This window comes from Erpetoichthys calabaricus, chromosome 7, assembly GCF_900747795.2.
Source record: "Erpetoichthys calabaricus chromosome 7, fErpCal1.3, whole genome shotgun sequence".
In the NCBI taxonomy this organism is placed as follows: Eukaryota; Metazoa; Chordata; class Cladistia; order Polypteriformes; family Polypteridae; genus Erpetoichthys; species Erpetoichthys calabaricus.
In genome coordinates this window covers 192,337,115-192,361,328 of record NC_041400.2, presented here as the reverse complement: position 1 = coordinate 192,361,328, position 24,214 = coordinate 192,337,115, and the positions used below count along the sequence as shown (strand labels likewise).

Here is a 24,214-nt window from a genome sequence, read left to right as displayed (position 1 = left end):
AATGCACAGCAAATAAGCAGCTCTAGGCAGGGTATGCCAGACTTAAGCATTGAGTCCTCAGCCTGAAACTAAAAGGGGCAGCGCTAATAGTAGCTGGCAGATCAGTCCACAGCTTCTGGACCCTGTAACTGAAAGCTTGACCACCTACTGTTTTTTTATTTATTTATTAATCCTCTGAGTCTTAAGTAGGCCGCCATCTTGGAATCTAAATGTATGCCGTGGTTTGTCAGTCATGGGATGCACACTGGACCCCCTGAAGGTCGCAGGCAAAGGAGAGAATTAGAACTGAGCGCCATTATGAACAAAGCTGCACATCCTCTCTGTGACACACCCAACTCTGAGGACTTTCAGCCAACAAATCATTCAGCAGACGTGCATCAAGAAACGCGATGAGGGCTCCTAGATACCAACAACAATATGCATGTACAGCGCCATACTGGGACTGCCAAGTCAGACATTTTCTTTCTTTTTAAATTTACAGTAATCCCTCACTTATCGCGGGAGATAGGTTCCAAGGCCGACCGCGATAACTGAATTTCCGCGAAGTAGGAACACCATATTTATTTAATTATTTAACGTGTATTTGGACGTTTTTATACTCTCCCTGTATTGTTTACAACCCACCCTTTACTCTATTAATAACAGGGACAACTGCTAAGCAATATGAAATCGGTAGATAAGTTTACACTTACTGTATGGCGAAGTACACGTAGCAGCTTGTAGGCGGTCATGACGTCGTCGACCTTGTTGCAAAGATTCCTAAAGCAGATTCCATCCAGACTACTGCCTTATCACGTCCACTTGCAACTCATTTTGCGCCCTGGTCAAAGGATGCTGCGGCCGTAGATCTTATATGCTTTTCCTCCTTTTTAAATAAAAATCGTGGACTCATTGAAACTTTTACCTTTTCTGCAATCATTTGCATCTTCTGTTGGCGCTTGGACACGGCCCCTGAAGCAGGAGCACGTTAATGCTGAATGAGTGAGATGAGACTTCCTGGTTAATGCAGCACTCCGTCGCTGAGCCAATCAGCAGCACACAGGAACTTAACTGCGTGGGCTGATTGGGTAGCTTCTCAGCCATCCGCCAATAGCATCTCTTGTATGAAATTAACTGGGCAAACCAACGGAGGAAGCAAGTATAAGAAGTAAAAAGACCCATTGTCCGCAGAAACCCACGAAGCAGCGAAAAATCCGCGTTATATATTTAGATATGCTTACATATAAAATCCGCAAAGTCGTGAATCCGCGAAAAGTGAACCGCGAAGTAGTGAGGGATTACTGTACTGTACTACCTTTATAGTCATTCTGGTGTGTGTTGAGAACATTGTATGTATGTATGTGTGTGTGTGTGTATTGTGAGACACGCCTGGACATCATCAGACTAACACCACATCTTTATAAAAATGCACAAATAACTGTCCTGCACAGCACAGAGTGCTCCCAGCACTAATCACCCTTAATTCAGGCCTCTCTCTCACAGGCCGTGGGTCGCCTTTCCTCTCTCCACGGGAGCCTCGTCCTGCTCCCACTCCCGACTCTAGCTTCTCTGATTGTAGGGAGGCGGCCCCTTTGATTCTCACCCGGATGTGCTCCACGTGCCTGATGACATCCTTCTGGCAGCACTTCCTGGTGTGGCGGAAGTGCTGCTCTTGCACCCGGAAGCAATCTGGGCGTCCCTGGAAGAATCTTCCGCCATCTTCCTGGGTGTGGCGGAAATGCACATTTCCCAGGTTCTATGAGGCTTGGGGCGCCCCCTGGTGGTGGCCATGGGCCCCAACGGCCTTGAGCCTCCTTGCTCCTCTCCCGATCCTGGGCAGGTTGCCCCAGAGGACGAATACACCACCTCCCGGTTCTTCCAGGCGTCCCAGCTGGGTCTGTCCCCCAGCCTCCTGTGACAGTATATATACTGTATGTATGTACTGTACAAAAGTTTTAGGCAGGTGTGAAAAAATGCTGTAAACAAAGAATGCTTTCAAAAATGGAAGTGTTAATCATTTATTTTCATCAATCAACAAAATGCAGTGAATGAACAAAAGAGAAATCTAAATCAAATCAATATTTGGTGTGACCACCCTTTGCCTTCAAAACAGCATCAATTCTTCTAGGTACACTTGCACACAGTTTTTGAAGGAACTCGGCTGATAGGTTGTTCCAAACATCTTGGAGAACTAACCCCAGATCTTCTGTGGATGTAGGCTTCCTCACATCCTTCTGTCTCTTCATGTAATCCCAGACACACTCGATGATGTTGAGATCAGGGCTCTATGGGGGCCATACCATCACTTCCAGGACTTCTTGTTCTTCTTTACGCTGAAGATAGCTCTTAATTACTTTGGCTGTATGTTTGGGGTCGTTGTCCTGCTGCAGAATAAATTTGGGGCCAATCATACGCCTCCCTGATGGTATTGCATGATGGATAAGTATCTGCCTGTGTTTCTCAGCATTGAGAACATCATTAATCCTGACCAAATCTCCAACTCCATTTGCAGAAATGCAGCCCCAAACATTCAAGGAACCTCCACCATGCTTCACTGTTGCCTGCAGACACTCATTATTGTACCGCTATCTCCATCCCTTTGATGAACAAACTGCCTTCTGCTACAGCCAAATATTTCAAATTTTGACTCCTCAGTCCAGAGCACCTGCTGCCATTTTTCTGCACCCCAGTTCCTATGTTTTCATGCATACTTGAGTCGCTTGGCCTTGTTTCCATGTCGGAGGTATGGCTTTTTGGCTGCAACTCTTCCATGAACACCACTTCTGGCCAGACTTCTCCGGACAGTAGATGGGTGTACCTGGGTCCCACTGGTTTCTGCCAGTTCTGAGCTGATGGCACTGCTGGACATCTTCCGATTTCGAAGGGTAATAAGCTTGATGTGTCTTTCATCTGCTGCACTAAGTTTCCTTGGCCGACCACTGCGTCTACGATCCTCAACGTTGCCCATTTCTTTGTGCTTCTTCAAAAGAGCTTGAACAGCACATCTTGAAACCCCAGTCTGCTTTGACATCTTTGTCTGGGAGAGACCTTGCTGATGCAGTAGAACTACCTTGTGTCTTGTTGCTGTGCTCAATCTTGCCATGACATGAAACTGTCTTCCACAACCTCACCTTGGTAGCAGAGTTTGGCTGCTCCTCACCCAGTTTGAAGCCTCCTACACAGCTGTTTCTGTTTCAGTTAATGACTGTTTCAACCTACGTGTGTCATTGATGATCATTAGCACCTGTTTGGTAGAATTGGTTGATCAGACACCTGACTAGAATCCTACAAAATCCCTGACTTTGTGCAAGTGGACCTCTAAGAATTGATGCTGGTTTGAAGGCAAACGGTAGGAACACCAAATATTGATTTGATTTTTCTTTTGTTCGCTCACTTTGCATTTTGTAAATTGATAACAATAAACAATCATTATTTATATTTCTGAAAGCATTCTTTGTTTACAGCATTTTTTCACACCTGCCTAAAACTTTCGCACAGTACTGTGTGTGTATATATGTATATATATATATATATATATATATATATATATAATAGAGAGAGAGAGAGAAGAAGAAGATATCTATATTTTATATACACATACACAGTGTAAAGAAAGCTTCCTGGCTGTCCGAAAGGAAAGGACCGGGGGAAAGAGCTTGCATGGGGCAGTACCTTCTCCGGGAAGTTAGCAAGCCAGAGGGGTGCCCTCCACGGAGTCACAAGTTTGAAGCATGGAAGCTCAACTCTGTTGGAGCACACGGAGAACATCCTCTGCATGGTTGCGGTGACACCCAGAAGGAGATTGTGGAACACCTGAAGCACTTCTGAGTGTTTAATAAAAAGGGGTCACCTCACTCCACTCAGGGAGCCCAAGTCGGAAGGTGGAGGACAAAGCTTGCAGGAGAAGTAGAGGCAGACAAGAGACAAAAGAGAGGGAGAGGAAGAAACGTCTTGTGGCTATTGTGCTTGTTGTACTGTGCTGCATAGGTGGGAAACAAGACAAAAGTGTTCCCCACAGCTGAATAAACGTGTTGTGCTGAACTTGTGTCCTGGTGTCTGTTGTGACGGGTGTTTGGGGAGATGTGCTACACAATTAACGTTGTAAATTTATTTTGTGCTAAGTCATGTCTTTCATAGTGTTGTCCTGTTCACATGGTCTGTGCGTCTATGTAAATATGTTCCCTGGAAACAAAGGTGGAAGGATTACACTGTGGAGCTGTGGTCCCTCATGATAATTTGTCCTGTCAATCCTATCACCTGCATCCAAGTCATTAACTATTTAAACAGGAGGACAACGAAAAAAAATCCTGTTCTACTTTACCGACACTTCAATGCAGAGCCAGGAGAAAGCACCGATCCACATCACTTTCACCGCCTGACAAGTTCACCTTTGCAACGCAAAAACCCAGGGTTTCTGGACTACAGCAACACACCAAAGATAAGTAAGTGGAGTCATCATTATCATCCATATATAATTGCCGTAGGACACTTTTCCAGCTGATCAAGGTTCACAAACATTATACGTCTTCCGTTTAATCTTCTGAACTTATGTGAGTTTCGTGTTTTCCGTGTGTCTTACTGATTTCCTGATAAGAGTGGCGTCAAGAGAAGGTTAATGTTGTATATTAGTTCTTTTTTTATTCCATTCCGCCGGTCACTACTTTTGGGGTTTAGTGTTATGTCAGGGCTGGTTGGGGGTGTGAGCTATTTGTGTATATATATATATACAGTGCATCCGGAAAGTATTCCCAGCGCATCACTTTCTCCACATTTTGTTATGTTACAGCCTTATTCCAAAATGGATTAAATTCATTTTTTTCCTCAGAATTCTACACACAACACCCCATAATGACAACATGAAAAAAGTTTACTTAAGGTTTTTGCAAATTTATTAAAAATAAAAAAACTGAGAAATCCCATGTCCATAAGTATTCACAGCCTTTGCTCAATACTTTGTCGATGCCCCTTTGGCAGCAATTCCAGCCTCAAGTCTTGTTGAATATGATGCCACAAGCTTGGCACACCTATCCTTGGCCAGTTTGGCCCATTCCTCTTTGCAGCACCTCTCAAGCTCCATCAGGTTGGATGGGAAGCGTCGGTGCACAGCCATTTTAAGATCTCTCCAGCGATGTTCAATCGGATTCAAGTCTGGGCTCTGGCTGGGCCACTCAAGGACATTCACAGAGTTGTCCTGAAGCCACTCCTTTGATATCTTGGCTGTGTGCTTAGGGTTGTTGTCCTGCTGAAAGATGAACCGTCGCCCCAGTCTGAGGTCAAGAGCGCTCTGGAGCAGGTTTTCATCCAGGATGTCTCTGTACATTGCTGCAGTCATCTTTCCCTTTATCCTGACTAGTCTCCCAGTTCCCCACAGCATGATGCTGCCACCACCATGCTTCACTGTAGGGATGGTATTGGCCTGGTGATGAGCGGTGCCTGGTTTCCTCCAAACATGATGCCTGGCATTCACACCAAAGAGTTTAATCTTTGTCTCATCAGACCAGAGAATTTTCTTTCTCATGGTCTGAGAGTCCTTCAGGTGCCTTTTGGCAAACTCCATGTGGGCTGCCATGTGCCTTTTACTAAGTAGTGCCTTCTGTCTGGCCACTCTACCATACAGGCCTGATTGGTGGATTGCTGCAGAGATGGTTGTCCTTCTGGAAGGTTCTCCTCTCTCCACAGATGACCTCTGGAGCTCTGACAGAGTGACCATCGGGTTCTTGGTCACCTCCCTGACTAAGGCCCTTCTCCCCCGATTGCTCAGTTTAGATGGCCGGCCAGCTCTAAGAAGAGTCCTGGTGGTTTCGAACTTCTTCCACTTACGGATGATGGAGGCCACTGTGCTCATTGGGACCTACAAAGCAGCAGAAATTTTTCTGTAACCTTCCCCAGATTTGTGCCTCGAGACAATCCTGTCTCGGAGGTCTACAGACAATTCCTTTGACTTCATGCTTGGTTTGTGCTCTGACATGAACTGTCAACTGTGGGACCTTATATAGGCAGGTGTGTGCCTTTCCAAATCATGTCCAGTCAACTGATTTTACCACAGGTGGACTCCAATGAAGCTGCAGAAACATCTCAAGGATGATCAGGGGAAACAGGATGCACCGGAGCTCAATTTGGAGCTTCATGGCAAAGGCTGTGAATACTTATGTACATGTGCTTTCTCAATTTTTTTTATTTTTAATAAATTTGCAAAAATCTCAAACTTTTTTCACGTTGTCATTATGGGGTGTTGTGTGTAGAATTCAGAGGAAAAAAATGAATTTAATCCATTTTAGAATAAGGCTGTAACATAACAAAATGTGGAAAAAGTGATGCGCTGTGAATACTTTCCGGATGCACTGTATAGTTTGTTTCATTTCTTTTTATTAACATATACTCACTTTATTATTTTACATATTGTTTGTCTTTTGGCTTATCTTTGATCATTGATTGGGGAAGTTTATTTCGAAGACTGACGGCTTGTCGGGTCTAACGTTCCTCAACTTGCCAGGCCACGGGTCTTGGTGGTGTAGCTGCTGTTCAGGGAGAGGGACTCGGCCATTATAATATTATATTAAGAAAAGTTTTCCGTTGTGTCTGCAATATTCTGCCTTGACCACTCCCCTCCACCCCTCTCGCCCAATCGTTACTCCCACTTCACACATCCTCTCTCCATCCCACCTCGTGACACTCTCCGTCCAGCTAACTCGCCCCTTCAACGCAGTTGGTTATAATGAATGGCAAGGCAGAAAAGCAAATGATCTATTCAGGAAGGTTGAATTTTAGATCGTGAAAGATAAACAGCTGCAAGAGCTAATTTAGGACATCAAAAAAAAAAAAAAGAACAAAAAAGAGCTGCATATAATAAAAATCAAGAACAAAGAGAAATATCCAATAAATAAAAGAAAAATATGCAAACAGAAATGCAAAAAAAAAAGCAACGTGTATAGAATGCAAGTTAGAGGATAAAGTAATTCATAATATTGTTTTTGACGAGGCGTTAATGTAACTATTTACTTTTCATTACGCTTTACTTTTTTTACTGTGTTTTATTATTAATTGGTATTTAAAATAGACAGTTGTAGTGAAATGCTCAAGTAACTGATTTTCTATTTATAACTAAGGACCAAACCGCCCTCCTCTATATACCATCTCTAACAGAGGAGCACTCTGATGCCCTTTGAGCACCTCAGCTGCAAGATAACTGGGGACCAAACCACCAGAGACTGATGAGCAAAGTGACAGGGTGGGTGGGGGGTGGTTCCTTTTAACTTTAAATAAAAAAAAAAAAAAAAAAAGCTTTTAATTACATATCTTTAAATAAAGCTGCAAGATGTTAAAAAGGCTGGCAAAAAAGTTTCCTTTTTAATGCTATCCCTGATTAAAATATTTGTAATATACGCACACTTATTAAAGACATCATCACGGGGTTGTTTAACAATATTAATAAATTAAGCAATATTCCTAACTGACAAAGACAGTTTTGAGATTTTAACTCAATACAGTAATCCCTCGCTACTTCGCGGTTCACTTTTCACGTATTCATGACTTCGCGGATTTTATATGTAAGCATATCTAAATATATAACGCGGATTTTTCGCTGCTTTGCGGGTTTCTGCGGACAATGGGTCTTTTTACTTGCTTCCTCAGTTGGTTTGCCCAGTTGATTTCATACAAGAGATGCTATTGGCGGATGGCTGAGAAGCTACCCAATCAGAGCACGCAGTTAAGTTCCTGTGTGCTGCTGATTGGCTCAGCGACGGAGTGCTGCATTAACCAGGAAGTCTCATCTCACTCATTCAGCATTAACGTGCTACTGCTTCAGGCCAAGCACCAACAGAAGATGCAAATGATTGCAGAAAAGGTAAAAGTTTTGGATACGTTGAAGGAAGGGAACAGCTACACCACTGCAGAAACCATTACAGCATCAATGAGTCCACGATTCTTTCTATTTAAAAAGGAGGAAAAGCATATAAGATCTACGGCCACAGTGTCCTTTAACCAGGGCGCAAAACGAGTTGCAAGTGGACGTGATAAGGCAGTAGTCTGGATGGAATCTGCTTTAGGAATCTTTGCGACAAGGTCGACGACGTCATGACCGCCTACAAGCTGCTACGTGTACTTCGCTATACAGTAAGTGTAAACTTATCTACCGATGTCATACTGCTTAGCAGTTGTCCCTGTTATTAATAGAGTAAAGGGTGGGTTGTAAACAATACAGGGAGGGTTTAAAAACGTCCAAATACACATTAAATAATTAAATAAATATGGTGTCCCTACTTCGCGGAAATTCAGTTATCGCGGTCGGCCTTGGAACCTATCTCCCGCGATAAGTGAGGGATTACTGTATAGTTATGAAAAAACTGCATTCTTATATTCAAGTCATAGCAAAATATTTCATATAGTTGACTTTGCATGATTTTCTCTTGCACATTATTCATTAAAACAGTAATAATGAAGACTGACATTTTTAAAATGACACATCTAAATAATGCAATTTTATGTACTAAAACTTTTAATTACCCAGTATATATAAAAATGTTAAGGGTTGTCCTTAATGAAGATTTTTATAACGTGATACATGTAACACGGCCCAAGAACTAAACTGAGCTTTGGGTCCTTCTCAGGGGAAGGAGCAGCACAGTTACATGCCCTGGCTGACAAGAAAGCAGTAGTGTGGGCACACAGCATTGCCAACAGGAAAAGAACAGCGGTGACCTCTGCCCAACAATGAAGCATATATTGCACAGGTTGACTGACTGTTGTTATTGCAAACACAAGACATGTACTCCCGAGCACAACAAGATGTCAGACATGACCAAACAATTGGAGGTACTGGATTTCTCCACCACATTAGAGGGCTTAAAAGAACAGAACAACAATGTGAGCATGCCGCAAGGCTGACAGCAGAAAAGAACTGTGGCGACATCTGAAGCACATTGCACAGGCTGAATGATCATTTTCATCTCAAACACAAGTGCAAAAAGGTGGCCTCACACATTGTTAGGGTATGATAAAGGTGGAGGCATGCTGGGGGCACTGCGTTTCGTGAGAAGCGCAAGAATGAACGTTTCGTTGAGGACTGGGTTTCTGAGTGTTTCCTCGTATGTGTATCTTGGGTCTGTAATCGCACCCAAAGTTATCATGGTGACTCAATAGCCAGGATTAAACCATAGGTGGAGTGGTGGCTCTGAGGCTACAGATCTGCACTGGCAATCGGAAGGGACTCTGCTCTGTTGGGCCCTTGAGCAAAGGCCCTTAACCTGTAATTGCTGAGCGCTTTGAGTAATGAGAAAAGCGCTATATAAATGCAAAGAATTATTATTATTATTATAAACTTGCCAATTCAACATCCTGGGCCACTAGGAAACATTGCTTATCATCAAAATTTATATACAAGACCAGGTAGGTCCTTCCCAACCTCTCAGTTTATAGTGCATGAAAATCAATGCGTGTCACTATTACACGTCTAAATATCCACATCCCTCACATTTTCAAAATGAAATCATAAAAAAAAATATGAAAATATGGAAGTACAAAGGAAGAAATTATGATACACCAAAACAAGATTATGTAATCACGGTTTTATTACTAGAAGCAAAAAAAACATAGCAGATTAAGACAGGCATAAAATACCCCAAAGCAGATCAGGTATTATTTACACAGACTTGTCTGCTAATTTTTCAAGCCCTGCCAAAACAACAAAATGTGAACCAACTTTATGGAAAACTAGAGAGGGGAAAAAGAAAATAACCTGCGGGAATTGGCAGGGGTACCGAAACATGCTTTCAAAGGAAATCGTTGGCACTGTCCCTTTGACTTTACTCAAATTATATAAAAGGCTTCTTGTACTGTATATTAAGAGCAGTAGTTCTAAGAAATATGTACATCTATACTAAGAGAAAACACAAACACACAAATAGACAAAACCGTTCCTGTTAAATTTGTTCTTTAAAAATACAAAAATAAACCACAGATGTACCTCATTACAAACATTAGCACTCTGGCATGAAGCTTAATATGGTAAGTTACATCACAGATCATTCAACAAAACTTGGCTATACAGATGCAGTACCCGGTACAGGATGGCAGAGCGACGGTTATTCATTTCCACCTTTTTCATTCACATGTACAGCATAGCTTTCTCAAATTTGTAAAAGTAGGGGATGCCAGAAACCTCCCATGAGAACCATCAGCCTTCTTTAAGGTCTTATCCCGGGTTTAGTCTCAACTGCAGCCAAAAATACAAGACCCTGCATAGCAAAGGTAACAACAAAACATAGAAGCTTAAAACTAAACTGCAGAACATGAAAACATTTTAAATCACTTTAAACAAAGAGACAACATTAATAAAAAATAAAAAAAGTTCAGTTTTCTAACAGTATTACACCTACAAAACAGAATTATGAGGTTTATTAATTTTTCTTAAGGAGCTTTAGCACTTGCAGTTCACCTCTGACATGTGAAGCTTAAAACCAAGCAAGTGGAAGCTGAAATGGTAGCTCGTTTCAAGATCCATGACAACTGAGACTCTTAAGTAAAAGCATTAAGAATCCAGAGACCAACAGCACATGTCAGAATTTATAAGAAAACTGAACACTTCATTAAAAAAAAAAAAAAAAAAAAAAAACAGCCAGTTTTAAAACACATTTTAATATAAAATAGACATGGTTTAAAACCTTGATTTACATATTTTTGGCTTTCTATCAAATATGGGCACGTATTACCACTCAATGTGAAATGTTTTCAAAATAGGTCCAATATAAAAAAAATAAAATAAAAACGAAAAAAAAAACAAAAAAACAAAAACCACACTGGTGTCATTCACTTCTTTGATGAAGCAATGAACTCCCATAAGGGCATCTGTTTGAAGATCCTAACACTGTTCATTTTTAATTTATTGATGCAGCTTCGGTGCCTTTTTGCTGCTTTTCAGAGGACTCTTCAGTCTGCATCTTCCCAGCACTGGAAAACAAAGCATAGAACATTAATGACGAGGCAGTGAAGTATCCATCAAAACAACATTTGTAAAAGCGTGTTGTCCGATGTATGTATTTAAATGTGTTAATGTAGCAATTTTATACAGACTTGTTTTACAAATCACTGTTGCATCAACTCTTTCAGGGCTGACGTCAACTTTTGTTAAAAGAAAGCTGCCAATGGTGGAAACCACAGCAAAAATGGCCCTGACACTTGGCAAGAGATCAAAGCGGATGTGTAAAGCAGAATATTCCAGGGACGATGTTTTGTCTGTTCTCTCTGAACTGGACCAAGACTTGTCAGACTCCCGATTTTGATACAAGTGATCGAAGACAAATGTGATGTTCTGGCTTCCGCTGAGTGGTCCCCAGCTATTCGTGGTGCTGAACAAATTCAAGTAACTGACATGCCTATGGCACTGTTCACCTGGGAGGACTGCCATTTAATGATAAGAGGTAGAAACCAGATTTCAATAAACTGCGACAGTGACCACTGCTGCTGCCCTAGCCATGTGAAGACAGCCTGACAGCAAGCCTGCCGCACATTCTTGGCAAACTGGCAGCCACAGCATGCAACAGACATTTTTTGTTGAATTCTGGGGGGAAGCCGTTGCTTTTCAGAAAACTATTTTTTGGAAAAAATATTCAGCTCTCAAAGAGTTAAGAGAAAAATGTGGAAACCAAAGAAATATACAAATTAATCATTCCTTAGGAGATACATCACAATGTAGGTGAATCCCAAATATTTAACACGGTACAAAAAGGACAGAACAGCACTGGAAAGTCCAGAGAAGAGCAATGAAGCCGATTCCAGAGCTATAAGGCATGAGTTATAAGGACAGATTAAAAGAGCTAAGCATTTTCAGTTCACGCAAAATAAAAGGTGACAAGTTTTTAAGAAGTGTTGTGGCGGATGGCTGGGGCTTATGTCCAGTCGGGACGCCTGGAGGATGGAAGGACCGGGAGAGGAGCAATACCTCCCCCTGGAACACGAGAAGGCAGCCATGGGAACAGAGCTTGGAAGCTCAAACGTGTGGGGACCCATGGCCACCACCAGAGGGTGCCTGGATGGCTCAGAAGCCATGGTATGTAGCACTTCCGCCACACCAGGAAGTGTTGCTGGACCAGGAAGCAGGTATACCCGGAGTGCTTCCGGGTGCCCATGCAGCACATCCGCCACACCAGGAAGTGCTTCAGGGAGCACCTGGAGAACATCCGGGGGCATTATAAAAGGGGCTGCCTCACTCCATTCAGGGAGCCGGAATTGGGTGGAAGAGGATGGTGCTTGCAAGTGGAGGATTAGAGGCGGCAGAAGACTTGGGAAAAGAGAAAGGAAGGATTGAGCAATTATTGTGGGTTGGTGCACTGTGTGTGAAGAAGAAAATAAAAAGCATGAACTTGTGTTAAGTGTGCCTCTTGTGTCGGGTTAAGCGCTGGTATAGAGCCATCTACTGTCACAGTGTTTAAAGTTATGAAGGGAATTAGTAGAGTAGGACTTTAAAATGAGTTCAACAAGAACACGAGGACACAGTTGGAAACTTGTGAAGGATACATTTCACACAAACTTTGGTAAGTTTTTCTTTACACAAAGAGCTAAAGACACTTGGAATAAGCTACCAAGTAATGTGGTAGGTAGACGACTTTTGGGACTTTCAAAACTCAACTTGATGTTGTAATTCTGGAATAATTAAGTGAATAGGATTGGCAAGCTCTGTTGGGCTGAATGGCCTGTTTAGATTGTTCTAATGTTCTATTAAATGAGAAGGAGCAAATGACGCAGTCGACAGCGAAAGAAGAGGTTATATCATAAATGGGGAAGAACATTAAATGCAAGGAATCAAAAACCTACAGCAGTGGTGGGGTGTCAGGCTCTAGGGCGAGTATGAAAAACTCTACATGGGTCCAAAAGCAGTAGGCGCAAGTGCTACAATAGTTTGTCAACCTACCACACGAGCGAACGAGCAAGAGAGACAGAGACAAAGGAAAAATACTCCCCAACGAAAAAAATCACATGAGTGGTGTCTTGGATTTCTTTTAGATGAATGTTCAGAAGCCTCTCTGCAAAAGGTTCCATATATATATTATATATATATATATGTTACCAACAATGTATGAAAAGCAGGCATTGTATAGAATGCCTAAACAATATATAGAATTCCTGTCATTTTTGGGCAAAATATGAAATATCCGAATTTTAATATTATATATACTTTCCCTAGGCATCATATGTAATACATATGCATTATATAGAATGAGAAATGCTATTTAGGCAAAGTATTAAAAGAGAGTCATGAAAAGACGTATATGAAAAAGAAAGATATACAAAATAAAAGTATTGGACTTTCTTATTGAGGAAAACATGAGAAAATAAAATATGAACCTACCTGTTGCAACAAGGAAGGAGAAAATTTTATTTTAAATTGCACTTAATTGTGTTTCGCACAAAAAAGTAAAACTTGAAGAGAGTCATGAAAAGACCTACATTAAAAATTACATAAATGAAAATATTAAAATACTTTTTTCAGTAAGAAGGTTGTGTAAGAGAAAAAAAAATTAACCTACCTCATTAGCGAGAGTATTTTATACTTTGCCGGTTTGTCTTTTGGCATTGTATAGAATGCCTAGGAAATGTGTGCAATATTAATATTTTCATACTTTGACGTCCAATTTTCGGCATTCTATATGTTGCCTAGGCATTCTATACAATGCCTGCTTTTCATACATTGCCGGTAACATATATAGTGTGACAAAAGGCTCTATATTGGCGCTTGACCCGACACAGACAGACATGGGAGTCACACTGATAAAACAAACACAGGCACAACACAGTCCCACAAACACAGTACCAAACTTAATTTTTTTGCTGTTCTTCTTTCTCCACCACTCCTCTCCAGCAAGCTTTGTCTCCCTCCTCCCAACTCTGGCTCCCGAGTGGTGGCTGTTGGCTCCTTTTATAAGGCACCCAGAAGTGCTCCAGATGCTTGATTGCCCATTTCCGGCTACAGTTACAGGTGTGGTGAAAACACTGCCCATAAGGGCTCAGCAGCTCCTGCTACAGCACCCCCTGCGGATCCCAACAGGTCTGCACCAAACTCCAACTATATATACATATACACACACACACACACATATACACAGACCAACCACATGCGTTACCTGGTAGGTAACCACCCATACAATCAGATTGTGTTTCAGACTACGAATGCTAGGAATGTAATTACTCTGATCTCCAGGCTGTCAAATACACGAACCACTCGCCGTGGCGCAACGTAAAGGGGCTTCGCCTCTGACGTCCGAGGTTTCGATCCCCGCGAGGGGTATAGTGGAGTGTGTATGCCTGATGAGCACAAATAAGGGTGAAACGTGTCGCGTACTCTGCATTATTTGATTGATATATTTTTTTTAATCAATACATTTATTGGAAAATGTCAAGGGAACAGTTTTCATAAACTATATTTTTACAGTAAATAGCATTAATGGCTCTGGATTTCTAAATTGACAAAATTGTAAGGTAAACAGGTGTTCTCTGGCCCATAATGCAAGTCATTTTTACTGACTGAACCAAAAGTCTTAAAATGTGCTTTTAGCCACTAAAATACCACACTCTCAGCCACTGCAAATTTCTTATAGTAGAGGTAGAATATTTTCATAAATGTTTGATTTTTTTTTTTTTTTTTTTAACACTTGAGGTAAAATATAATCCAATTCAAACTTGATATCTCACCTCTCCTCCTTCTTGTCACCGGATGTCTCTTTATCTTGGTCCTGCTGTGTAGGACCCGTTTCCCCAGTTGTATCTCCATTTACTGTCTTAGAATCTACATATTAAAAATGCAGTTAAGACATAAAAAAAATTGAATAAGGGAAACATTACAAATAATTCCTCAGTGGTCAGAATGCTGTTGTAATAGTATGGTTCCAAATAAGTGTTTCCTTTTAATCTTGTACTTGTCAAGAACACCACAATTAGCTCCTTATTGTGTAAAAGTTAAAACTGACTTATACAGTCCATGAGAGAACAATCAATTTCCTTCATTTTAAGATTACAGTGTATCTGACAATTGGGTGCAGTGTATCACAGTAAGCTATGAACACACTAAAGCTAATTTTTAATACACAATACTATATAATTACAAAGTGTGGACCAGTAACAACTTAAATGGCTCACTGGACAAACACTAAGTAATAATGTACTACTGTGGTGGAAATATTTCAAATTCCTTAATATATTTGTATCAAGTAGAAATGGTAAAGCAACAAACCTGTCCTCTGATCTTTAGCCTGATCCACTTTTTTGACTGCCCCTTTCTTCGCCTCTTCATGTTGCCGCTGCTCAGCGAGCGATTTGTTAAGAACTTGAGAGATAACAGAATCCCCCTCTCCAACCAAAAACATCGTCTTAAATTTGTTGTAAAGCATAGTAGCTTTATCCATGATGTCCTGACTTGCTTTAAATCTGCGGATCTGTTGACAGAACCAAATACCAAACATATCTTATTTACAACATTTAAAAGAAAGTGAAAAAAGGTGAACACTATCAGTTATATTTATCATCTAGAAGCAGTGGCCAGCATTGCATTTGAAAGTAATTTTAAGATCTGATTAAGTTTATCTGCTATTCTGGCTTAAATTGCTTATGGTGTTTCGCTTGCTCTGAGCCACCAGGTGGCACTGTCATTCAAAATGTAGTAATAAGGCGGAAAAAAAAGAGAAAAAGATGGCCTGAAGATATCCAAAGGAGAGTTCAAATTTTGGCAGATTAGTCCAGTAGTGTATATCCTTTGCACAGTTGACGGTGGTCCAGAGCAGGGGTGGGCAGATTCAGTCCTGGAGGGCCGCAGTGGCTGCAGGTTTTTGTTCCAACCCAGTTGCTTAACTCTTTTAGGGCGGATGTCGACTTTTGTCGACAGGAGGGGTTGAAGGCGAATGTCGACAAAAGTCGACATCCAGGGATAGGGGGCGACAATCAGCTGTTAATGGCGACAAATCTCACTGTCACGTCACAGGCATTCCCTCTGTGCTTGGAGGAATGCTAGACTCGTTGACTCGGCAACTAAACCTTGCGTGTGCGTGAGTTGCGAAATGTAAACAAAGGCAAGATGGCACCGACATGTGAAAAGGAAGCGAAGCAAGTGCAGAAAAGAAAACTCTCAGCAGGCGATGTTTTGCGCATTATTGCGGAGTCGGACTCTTGATTTTTCAGAATCGGATTTTATTGGCAGTGATCAGGAGATCGAGCAAGAGAGTGAGAAGCAGGCATAGCTGATCAGACACTAGCCGATGCCGCGCCAGCGGATCTGCTGCCAGTTGAGTGCCTTCGCGCAGCCGATGCATCTACGGCAAGGTTCACATGGGATAAATACACAGACATTGATCCGTTGAGAGCCGATCTGGCTACCGGAGTTTACAAGACAGCATGGCTTGCTGTTGGGCACGACAGATCACCAGCTGCTGTACTTCAGGCTGCTCTCTCCTGATGCTGCTTTTCAGCTACTGTCAGACGAGACAAACAGGTAGGCAGAGATTTTTTTTGAATCGCGGGCTGCGTTTGCATCGCATTCTCGTTTTTCAAAGTGGAAACCCACAACGAAAGACGAGATGAAGCGCGCTGTGGCATTACAAATAGAGATGGGACAGAACTGGTGATATAACTTCAGGGAGCATTGGTCCAAACGTGTTTTGTCCCCTGGTGGCTTAGGTACGTGCTGCTGCAAAGTTGTATTCACTTCTGTAATAAACAGAAGCAAATCCCATGGGGTGAGTCAGGCTATAATGCCATACATAAAGTTCATAAAGTTTCAGAAGATGAAAAGAAGTGACAATACGGTTTTCATGCAGGCAGAAAACTTGGTGGCAGTGGCATGGCACGATGGCAAATGGGTGACTTGTCTCTCTACAGTACACACTAACAATATATGTGAAAAAGTGCAGCAACAGACAATTGAAAAATAGGCACCAAAGCAACACATATTGTAAGGAGTGCAATGTGGCAATGACTGAAATTGGCTGCTTTGAGCGAGATCAGACTTTGCTGTGTAAAATGTATGTGATATGTATGTGAAATCATAGAGTATGCAGGCTCATACAACATGCAAGACAGTAACATTTGTCAAAAGTAAATATTTTTTGTTGATTTGATATGTTAAACAATTGCTTTGTGTTCTTTTTTAAAAAATGTTAGTTTTTGGAAAAATATTCAGCCCTGGGAGAAAAGAAACAAAAAAAAAAATTAGCCCTAAAAGAGTTAATTAAAAACCAATCCTTGTCAATTATTTAATTGCATGGCTTGCTAGTGCTTTAACTCTGCCATCTCAGGTCATTCTCATATCCTAGATTTATTTTCTTTTCTAAGGATATCATCCAAATGATTTGAAGTCTAAAACAGATGAGTAGTTCTCAGTGCTTCACTTTTTTCTCTTCACTTTCCTTCCAAGTATTTAATTAAATAGTGCGTGATAAATACACACAGGTGTAAATGAAAACAAGCTAAATGGAGAAATGCTGGTCTCTTTTGTCATTTGCCTCTTATTGCTAATTAGGAGCAATTAAAACCAAGAATACAGCTGTTTAAGACTAAAATAAGCAATAAGGGTTCAAAATCTTAACGAGCGAGACAACTAAAGTGAAGCTGAAGTGTTACTTGAGGAATAAGTGCTTCTTATTAAGCAATTGGGTTGGAGCAAAAACCTGCAGCCACTGCGGCCCTCCAGGACTGAATCTGCCCACCCCTGGTCCAGAGGGAAAACAAAACAAAATTTTTTTTTCCAAAAATACTGTAAACAGTTCACAAGTTTCAAACCAAACCATTCACAGAGCAAGTATAGACTAACATGATGACATCCGCCAGCCCAATTGCAGCTGTATCTGGCTCATTCCCCTGTGGAATTCCCAACCAGTATGCTTAAACCAAGAGAGTGTAATTGTAGCCAGCAACTCCACAACCCCACACACAAAAAGTCAGCCAATGTTATGTGGGTAAAATTAGGACATTTCATGAATGACAACATGGGCACCCTGCGATGCCTTGGGCACAACAAAATCCATGTCAGTTAGAGAATAGCAGACTGCAGTGAGAGCTATCTTGGTTCTAGCGTTCTCGTTGCTCACATTCGTAGCCATGTTTATCACAGTATTGGTGTTGCGAAAAGCGCCTTATTTACCATAACAATGGTCCCAAAGCACAAGAGTAGTGATGCAGGTAGGGCTTCTAAGCTGAGAGAAGCTGCAAAATGCTTCCCATTAGTCAGAAACTGAAAATTCTTGAAATGATCAAAATAGAAAAAAAATTGTATGCGGAGATTGCCAAGCTGTATGGCAGGAATGAATCTTCAGTTCATAAAATTACAAAGGACAAAGCAAAACTTAATGCTAGTTTTTCTGTTGCGCCTCAAAACGCAAAGCATACTGCTAAGGTGCATGATAATGCATCAATAAAAGTGGAAAAAGGTTTAGATTTGTGGGTGGAAGATATGAATAGAAAACAGATGCCCATTGATTGCAACATGTCTGTATGAGGACTTTCAGAAAAGATGAAAGTATGGAAAACCAAATTTACAGCAAGCAATAAATGAATGGTTACAAAGATTCAGACTTTTTTTTTTTTTTTTCCAGAAAACCTATTGTAGAAATTGCATCTGATGATGAGAAAGATGCTGCCACGTTTCAGGCAGAGTTGGGAGAAAAAAAAAAGATAAATCGCAGGAAAGCAACTATGCTAAGCAAACTTTTTTAAATTGTGATGAAACGGGACCGTTTTTTAAAAAGAACCCCAACAGAACCTACAGTTAGGTCCATAAATACTTGGACAGAGAGAACTTTTGTCTGTACATTTTGGTTCTGTATATGACCACAATGAATTTGAAATGAAACAACTCAGATGCAGTTGAAGTGCAGACTTTCAGCTTTAATTCAGTGGGGTGAACAAAACGATTGCATAAAAATGTGAGGCAACTAAAGCATTTTTTGAACACAATCCCTTCTTCATTTTAGGGGCTCAAAAGTAATTGGACAATTGACTCAAAGGCTATTTCATGGGCAGGTGTGGTCAAGTCCGTCGTTATGTCATTATCAATTAAGCAGATAAAAGGCCTGGAGTTGATTTGAGGTGTGGTGCTTGCATGTGGAAGATTTTGCTGTGAACAGACAACATGCGGTCAAAGGAGCGCTCCATGCAGGTGAAAGAAGCCATCCTTAAGCTGCGAAAAGAGAAAAAACCCATCCGAGAAATCGCTCCAATATTACGAGAGGCAAAATCTACAGTTTGGTACATCCTGAGAAAGAAAGCAAGCACTGGAGAACTCAGCAATGCAAAAAGACCTGGACGTCCACGGAAGACAACAGTGGTGGATGATCGCAGAATCATTCCTATGGTGAAGAGAAACCCCTTCACAACAGCCAACCAAGTGAACAACACTCTCCAGAGGGTAGGTGTATCGATATCCAAGTCTACCATAAAGAGAAGACTGCATGAAAGTAAATACAGAGGGTGCACTGCAAGGTGCAAGCCACTCATAAGCCTCAGGAATAGAAAGGCTAGATTGGACTTTGCTAGAGAACATCTATAAAAGCCAGCACAGTTCTGGAAAAACATTCTTTGGACAGATGAAACCAAGATCAACCTCTACCAGAATGATGGCAAGAAAAAAGTATGGAGAAGGCGTGGAACAGCTCATTATCCAAAGTATACATACCACATCATCTGTAAAACACGGTGGAGGCAGCGAGATGGCTTGGACAAGCATGGCTGCCAGTGGCACTGGGACACTAGTGTTTATTGATGATGTGACACAGGACAGAAGCAGCCGAATGAATTCTGAGGTGTTCAGAGACATACTGTCTGCTCAAATCCAGCTAAATGCAGTCACATTGATTCATGATACAGATGGACAATGACCCAAAACATATAGCCAAAGCAACCCAGGGGTTTGTTAAAGCAAAGAAGTGGAAAATTCTTGAATGGCCAAAGTCAGTCACCTGATCTTAACCCAATTGAGCAGGCATTTCACTTGTTGAAGACTAAACTTCAGACAGAAAGGCCCACAAACAAACAGCAACTGAAAGCCGCTGCAGTAAAGGCCTGGCAGAGCATTAAAAAGGAGGAAACCCAGCATCTGGTGATGTCCAGGAGTTCAAGACTTCAGGCTGTCATTGCCAGCAAAGGGGTTTCAACCAAGTATTAGAAATGAACATTTTATTTCCAATTACTTTTGAGCCCCTGAAATGAAGGGAATGCATTAAAAAATGCTTTAGTTGCCTCACATTTTTATGCAATCGTTTCATTCACCCCACTGAATTAAAGCTGAAAGTCTGCACTTCAACTGCATCTGAGTTGTTTCATTTAAAATTCATTGTGGTAATGTACAGAACCAAAATTAGAAAAAAGTTGTCTCTGTCCAAAAATTTATGGGCCTAACTGTATATCCACAAAAGTGCAAAACAGGTACCAGGCTTTAAAGTATGGAAGGACAGGCTAATGCTGGTAGTATGTGGAACATCGCCAGGCACATGATAAATACTGCTGCTGTTTATCAAGTGAAGAATCCTCGCGCTCTCAAAAACAACATGAACTATCCCATAAGACTATCCCATCTTGTGACAAGATACTCTCATGGCAGCATTATTCATTGAATGGTTACACCAATGCTTCATATCCCAAAGTGAAGAAGTATTTGTAGAAGGAAGGGTTGCCTTACAAAGTTTAATAGATAGACAATGTGTCTATCTATCCTCAGTCGATCAGCATCAAAGATGAAACTGTTCAGGTGGCATTTTATCCTTCAAATACTGTATGACCTCACTGCTTCAGCCACTTGACCAAGATATCATCAGGTACATTAAGGCCATATACATTAGGTAAGTAATAAACATGATTCAAACTGTGATTGAGACTGACCCTGACCACTGCTGATGCCACAACCTTCATGAAAGCAGAATTGATGAATTAAAACCGTGAATGCATGCTGGGAGAATTTGTGAAGTCATCCATGATTTGAGACTTCCCAGGGTCAACATCACATCACAAAGCCAACATTACCACCCCACTTTATCTCATCATCGTAGGCATCATTGTAATCATTATGGATCATTGCAGCAACAATGAAGAAGCCAGTGAGTACCCACAACTGGCCAAGATAATTTTTTTTTAAGAAGTTAAATTCTCATTACAGGTTATGTGATACAATATTTTTCACTGAGAAAGGTGTATCAGTAGGTTTTTCCAATGTTCCTTCAGCCTTTGAGGGTTTTATTGTTTCTGATGTTAATATTTATAATGTCTTACTATGCATAATTTATCATTTAAACTTTACTGTATCTAAGTATATACACAGGGTTTCACACATTAGCGGTAGGTCACAGAACATATTCCCATCCGTTAGGTCAGATTATCTTAGGGCTGATGACACACAACTGCATTTATCAACAGAACCTGATGACCCTGACTCTTGATTCACTGACATTGTCAATGTCTTACTTTTGTTTCTGAATGGATGAATAGCAATTTTCTCAAAATAAACAAGGAGAAAACAGAAATTTTAGTGATTGGCAAAAATGAATAGAATGAGGTTATTAGAAATAAACGATCCATTAGGATTAAAAGTCAAGATGGAGGTAAACAATTTAGGGGGTAACTATTGACTCTGACCTGAATTTTAAATCACATATTAATCAGATTACTAGGATAGCATTTTTTCACTTAATATAGAAAAAGTTAGACCTCTTATAACTTTGCAAGATGCTGAGAAATTAGTTCACACTGTTGTTTTCAGTCGTCTAGATTACTGTAAAGCTCTCCTCTCAGGACCACCCAAAAAAGACATCAATCGATTGCAATGAATGCAGCTGCTAGAATCTTAACTAGGAAAAGAAAATCGAAGCACATTTCTCCAGTTTTGATATCACTACATCTTAGTTAAATCCTGATGCTCTGTATATTCAATTAATTATTATTATTCATGGTGGCTCTAAAATCTGTACTAACCCCTATTTTCTCTTCTGTTCTTTTTCCGGTTTTCTGTGGTGGCGATCTGCGGCACCACCACCTAAGCAAAGCACCATGATGTCCCTACATTGATGGATTAAAGACCAGAAGTCCACGTGACCGTCATCAAGTCCATCCATGAGAACTATGAATACAATGAGGACTGATTGAGGTCATTTATGTTACGTAGAATGCCTAGAGGGGGCTGGGTGGTCTCATGGCCTGGAACCCCTGCAGATTTTATTTTTTTCTCCAGCCACCCAGAGTTTTTTTTTTTTTTTCCTGTCCTCCCTGCCCATCGGACCTTACTCTATTCTATGTTAATTAGTGTTCCCTAATTTTAATTCTTACTTATTTTGTCTTTTTTCTGTTTCTTCATCATGTAAAACACTTTGAAGCTACATCATTTGTATGAAAATGTGCAATCTATATATATAATTCACTAAGCCAGAAGACAAGTAGCCGACCATGGAAAGCACGCCGGAAGGGGCGTGGATTCACTAAACCGCCGACAAGTAAGACGCCAATGGCGCATGCAGGAAGGAGCCACGCCCACCAACTCTTAGACCATTGGATACGACGAAAAAAATCAGTCACGCCCACCAACTCGGACACGACGCCTCGAAAAACATGCCGTCATTTCTGTTTGTCTGTGCCACAGTCCACTTGCAGCTCTGAGCCACGTTGACTTTTCATTAGTCAACCTCAGTGGAATCTTGGTTCACACAGAGGCAGCGCGAGAGAGACAGAGGCACACACAGGCAGCGCGAGAGAGAGAGCCGCGCGCACACACAGGCAGCGACAGAGGCACACACAGAGGCAGCGCCAGAGAGACAGAGGCACACACACACACACAGGCAACTGCAGAGAGAGACAGAGGCATACACAGGCAGCGCGAGAGAGAGAGAGACGCGCGCACACACACACACAGAGGCAACGCCAGAGAGAGAGAGACAAGCGCACACACAGGCAGCGCGCGAGAGCCACGCACACACACAGGCAGCGCCACAGAGAGACAGAGGCACACACACAGGCAGCGCAAGAGAGCCGCACAATCCTTTAAAACTGAAGTTAAAACACAATGAAGGAAGCAGTCTTTAAAAACCAATAAGCCCTGTGTCTCTTTTTCATTAGCGTCTCACCTGCTTCAGGCCCTGCAACAATCGAGACGCTCTCTCTGCAGCGGACCTTCTCTGTGCCTGACTCCACTACTGTCAGTCGCCCGATTAAAAATGGCCTTTTGAAAGTTAGCTATGGACCCGCTATACCACAGGAACACATTGCCTTCGAGCCTGCTCTCGCTCACTCTTAACGTACCGGCTTTCTCTCTCTCTCCTCACTCGCTCAAAAAACTGCACAGGGGAGAAATGCCCGAAGCACAAGTCTACTCTGAAACCGATTCAGCCACACTTCCACGCCCCTCGCTACACTGTGAGTGCGATGATTATTTATTTAAACATGGGCTTTTGAAGGGGAGCTGTGGACCCGCTATACCACAGGATCACCTGTGACATTGCCTTCACATTGTTTTCCTTTTATTTATAATCCTGTTGAGCAGATCAGACACCCAGGCAAACAACACTGAATAATCAATAGCTGCAACTACTTTGCCCGTCCCCTTTCCTCACCTGAGTCGGTTTCGTCTGTGTTCAGCAGTGTTTGCCAAACTCGGTCCTGGTGAACCCCTGTGGCTGCAGGGTTTTGTTCCAACCAGATTCCTAATCATTAATGCCGGTGAAACTCATCCGGGATAAGTCGGTTTTTCAAACGCAGCCGTGTAGCAGATTAGTCTAGCAAGATGTAATAATCCGAGATGAATGCGTGCCCTCGCGCTGAGTGGAAACACAATGTATATTGAGTCTACAAAACATGATCAGCAAGTCTTTGATAGGCTGCAACAAAATGATGAAAGAACGGGCGCATTTTTTTCACACAAGCTGAGTGGGTGGGTGTTAGTTAGTTAATTAGCAACTCGAAGGATTTCAAGATATAATATACACAAGTGGTAACACTGCAAAAGCAGCCCAAACCAGAAAAGACAGCTGGCAAAAAGTGGCTGACAAATTAAACGCGTGTGCATTGTACTTACTGAAAGCAGCGTTACGGATTTTCCAAATGTTCATTTTTTTCCCTCTGCTTAAAAAACATTGAAAAAGCAGTGCGGATTGGTTTGCAGCGTGTAAAACAGTTTGTTTGTCGCGGATAATTTGCTATCCACACAGGGAGGAACCGGGAAGCGAACCCACAATCTTCCACTGTCTCCTTACTGCAAAGCAGCCGTTCTACTACAGCGCCA

At 41.6% G+C, this 24,214-nt stretch overlaps 1 protein-coding gene across 1 annotated transcript in view; it reads right to left on the bottom strand.

Moving 5' to 3' along the window:
- Positions 1–9,530: 9,530 nt before the first annotated feature.
- The window catches only part of LOC114654976 (PC4 and SFRS1-interacting protein-like), a 76,270-nt gene continuing 61,586 nt past the window's right edge, over positions 9,531–24,214 (bottom strand). Inside the window, exons 14-16 of the mRNA XM_028805856.2 lie at positions 15,203–15,404; positions 14,665–14,758; positions 9,531–10,926 (exon numbers count right to left, since the gene is read on the bottom strand). Of these exons, the coding sequence (XP_028661689.1) occupies positions 10,854–10,926; positions 14,665–14,758; positions 15,203–15,404 (369 nt within the window). The 3' untranslated portion in view covers positions 9,531–10,853. The remainder of the gene's footprint in view (positions 10,927–14,664; positions 14,759–15,202; positions 15,405–24,214) is intronic.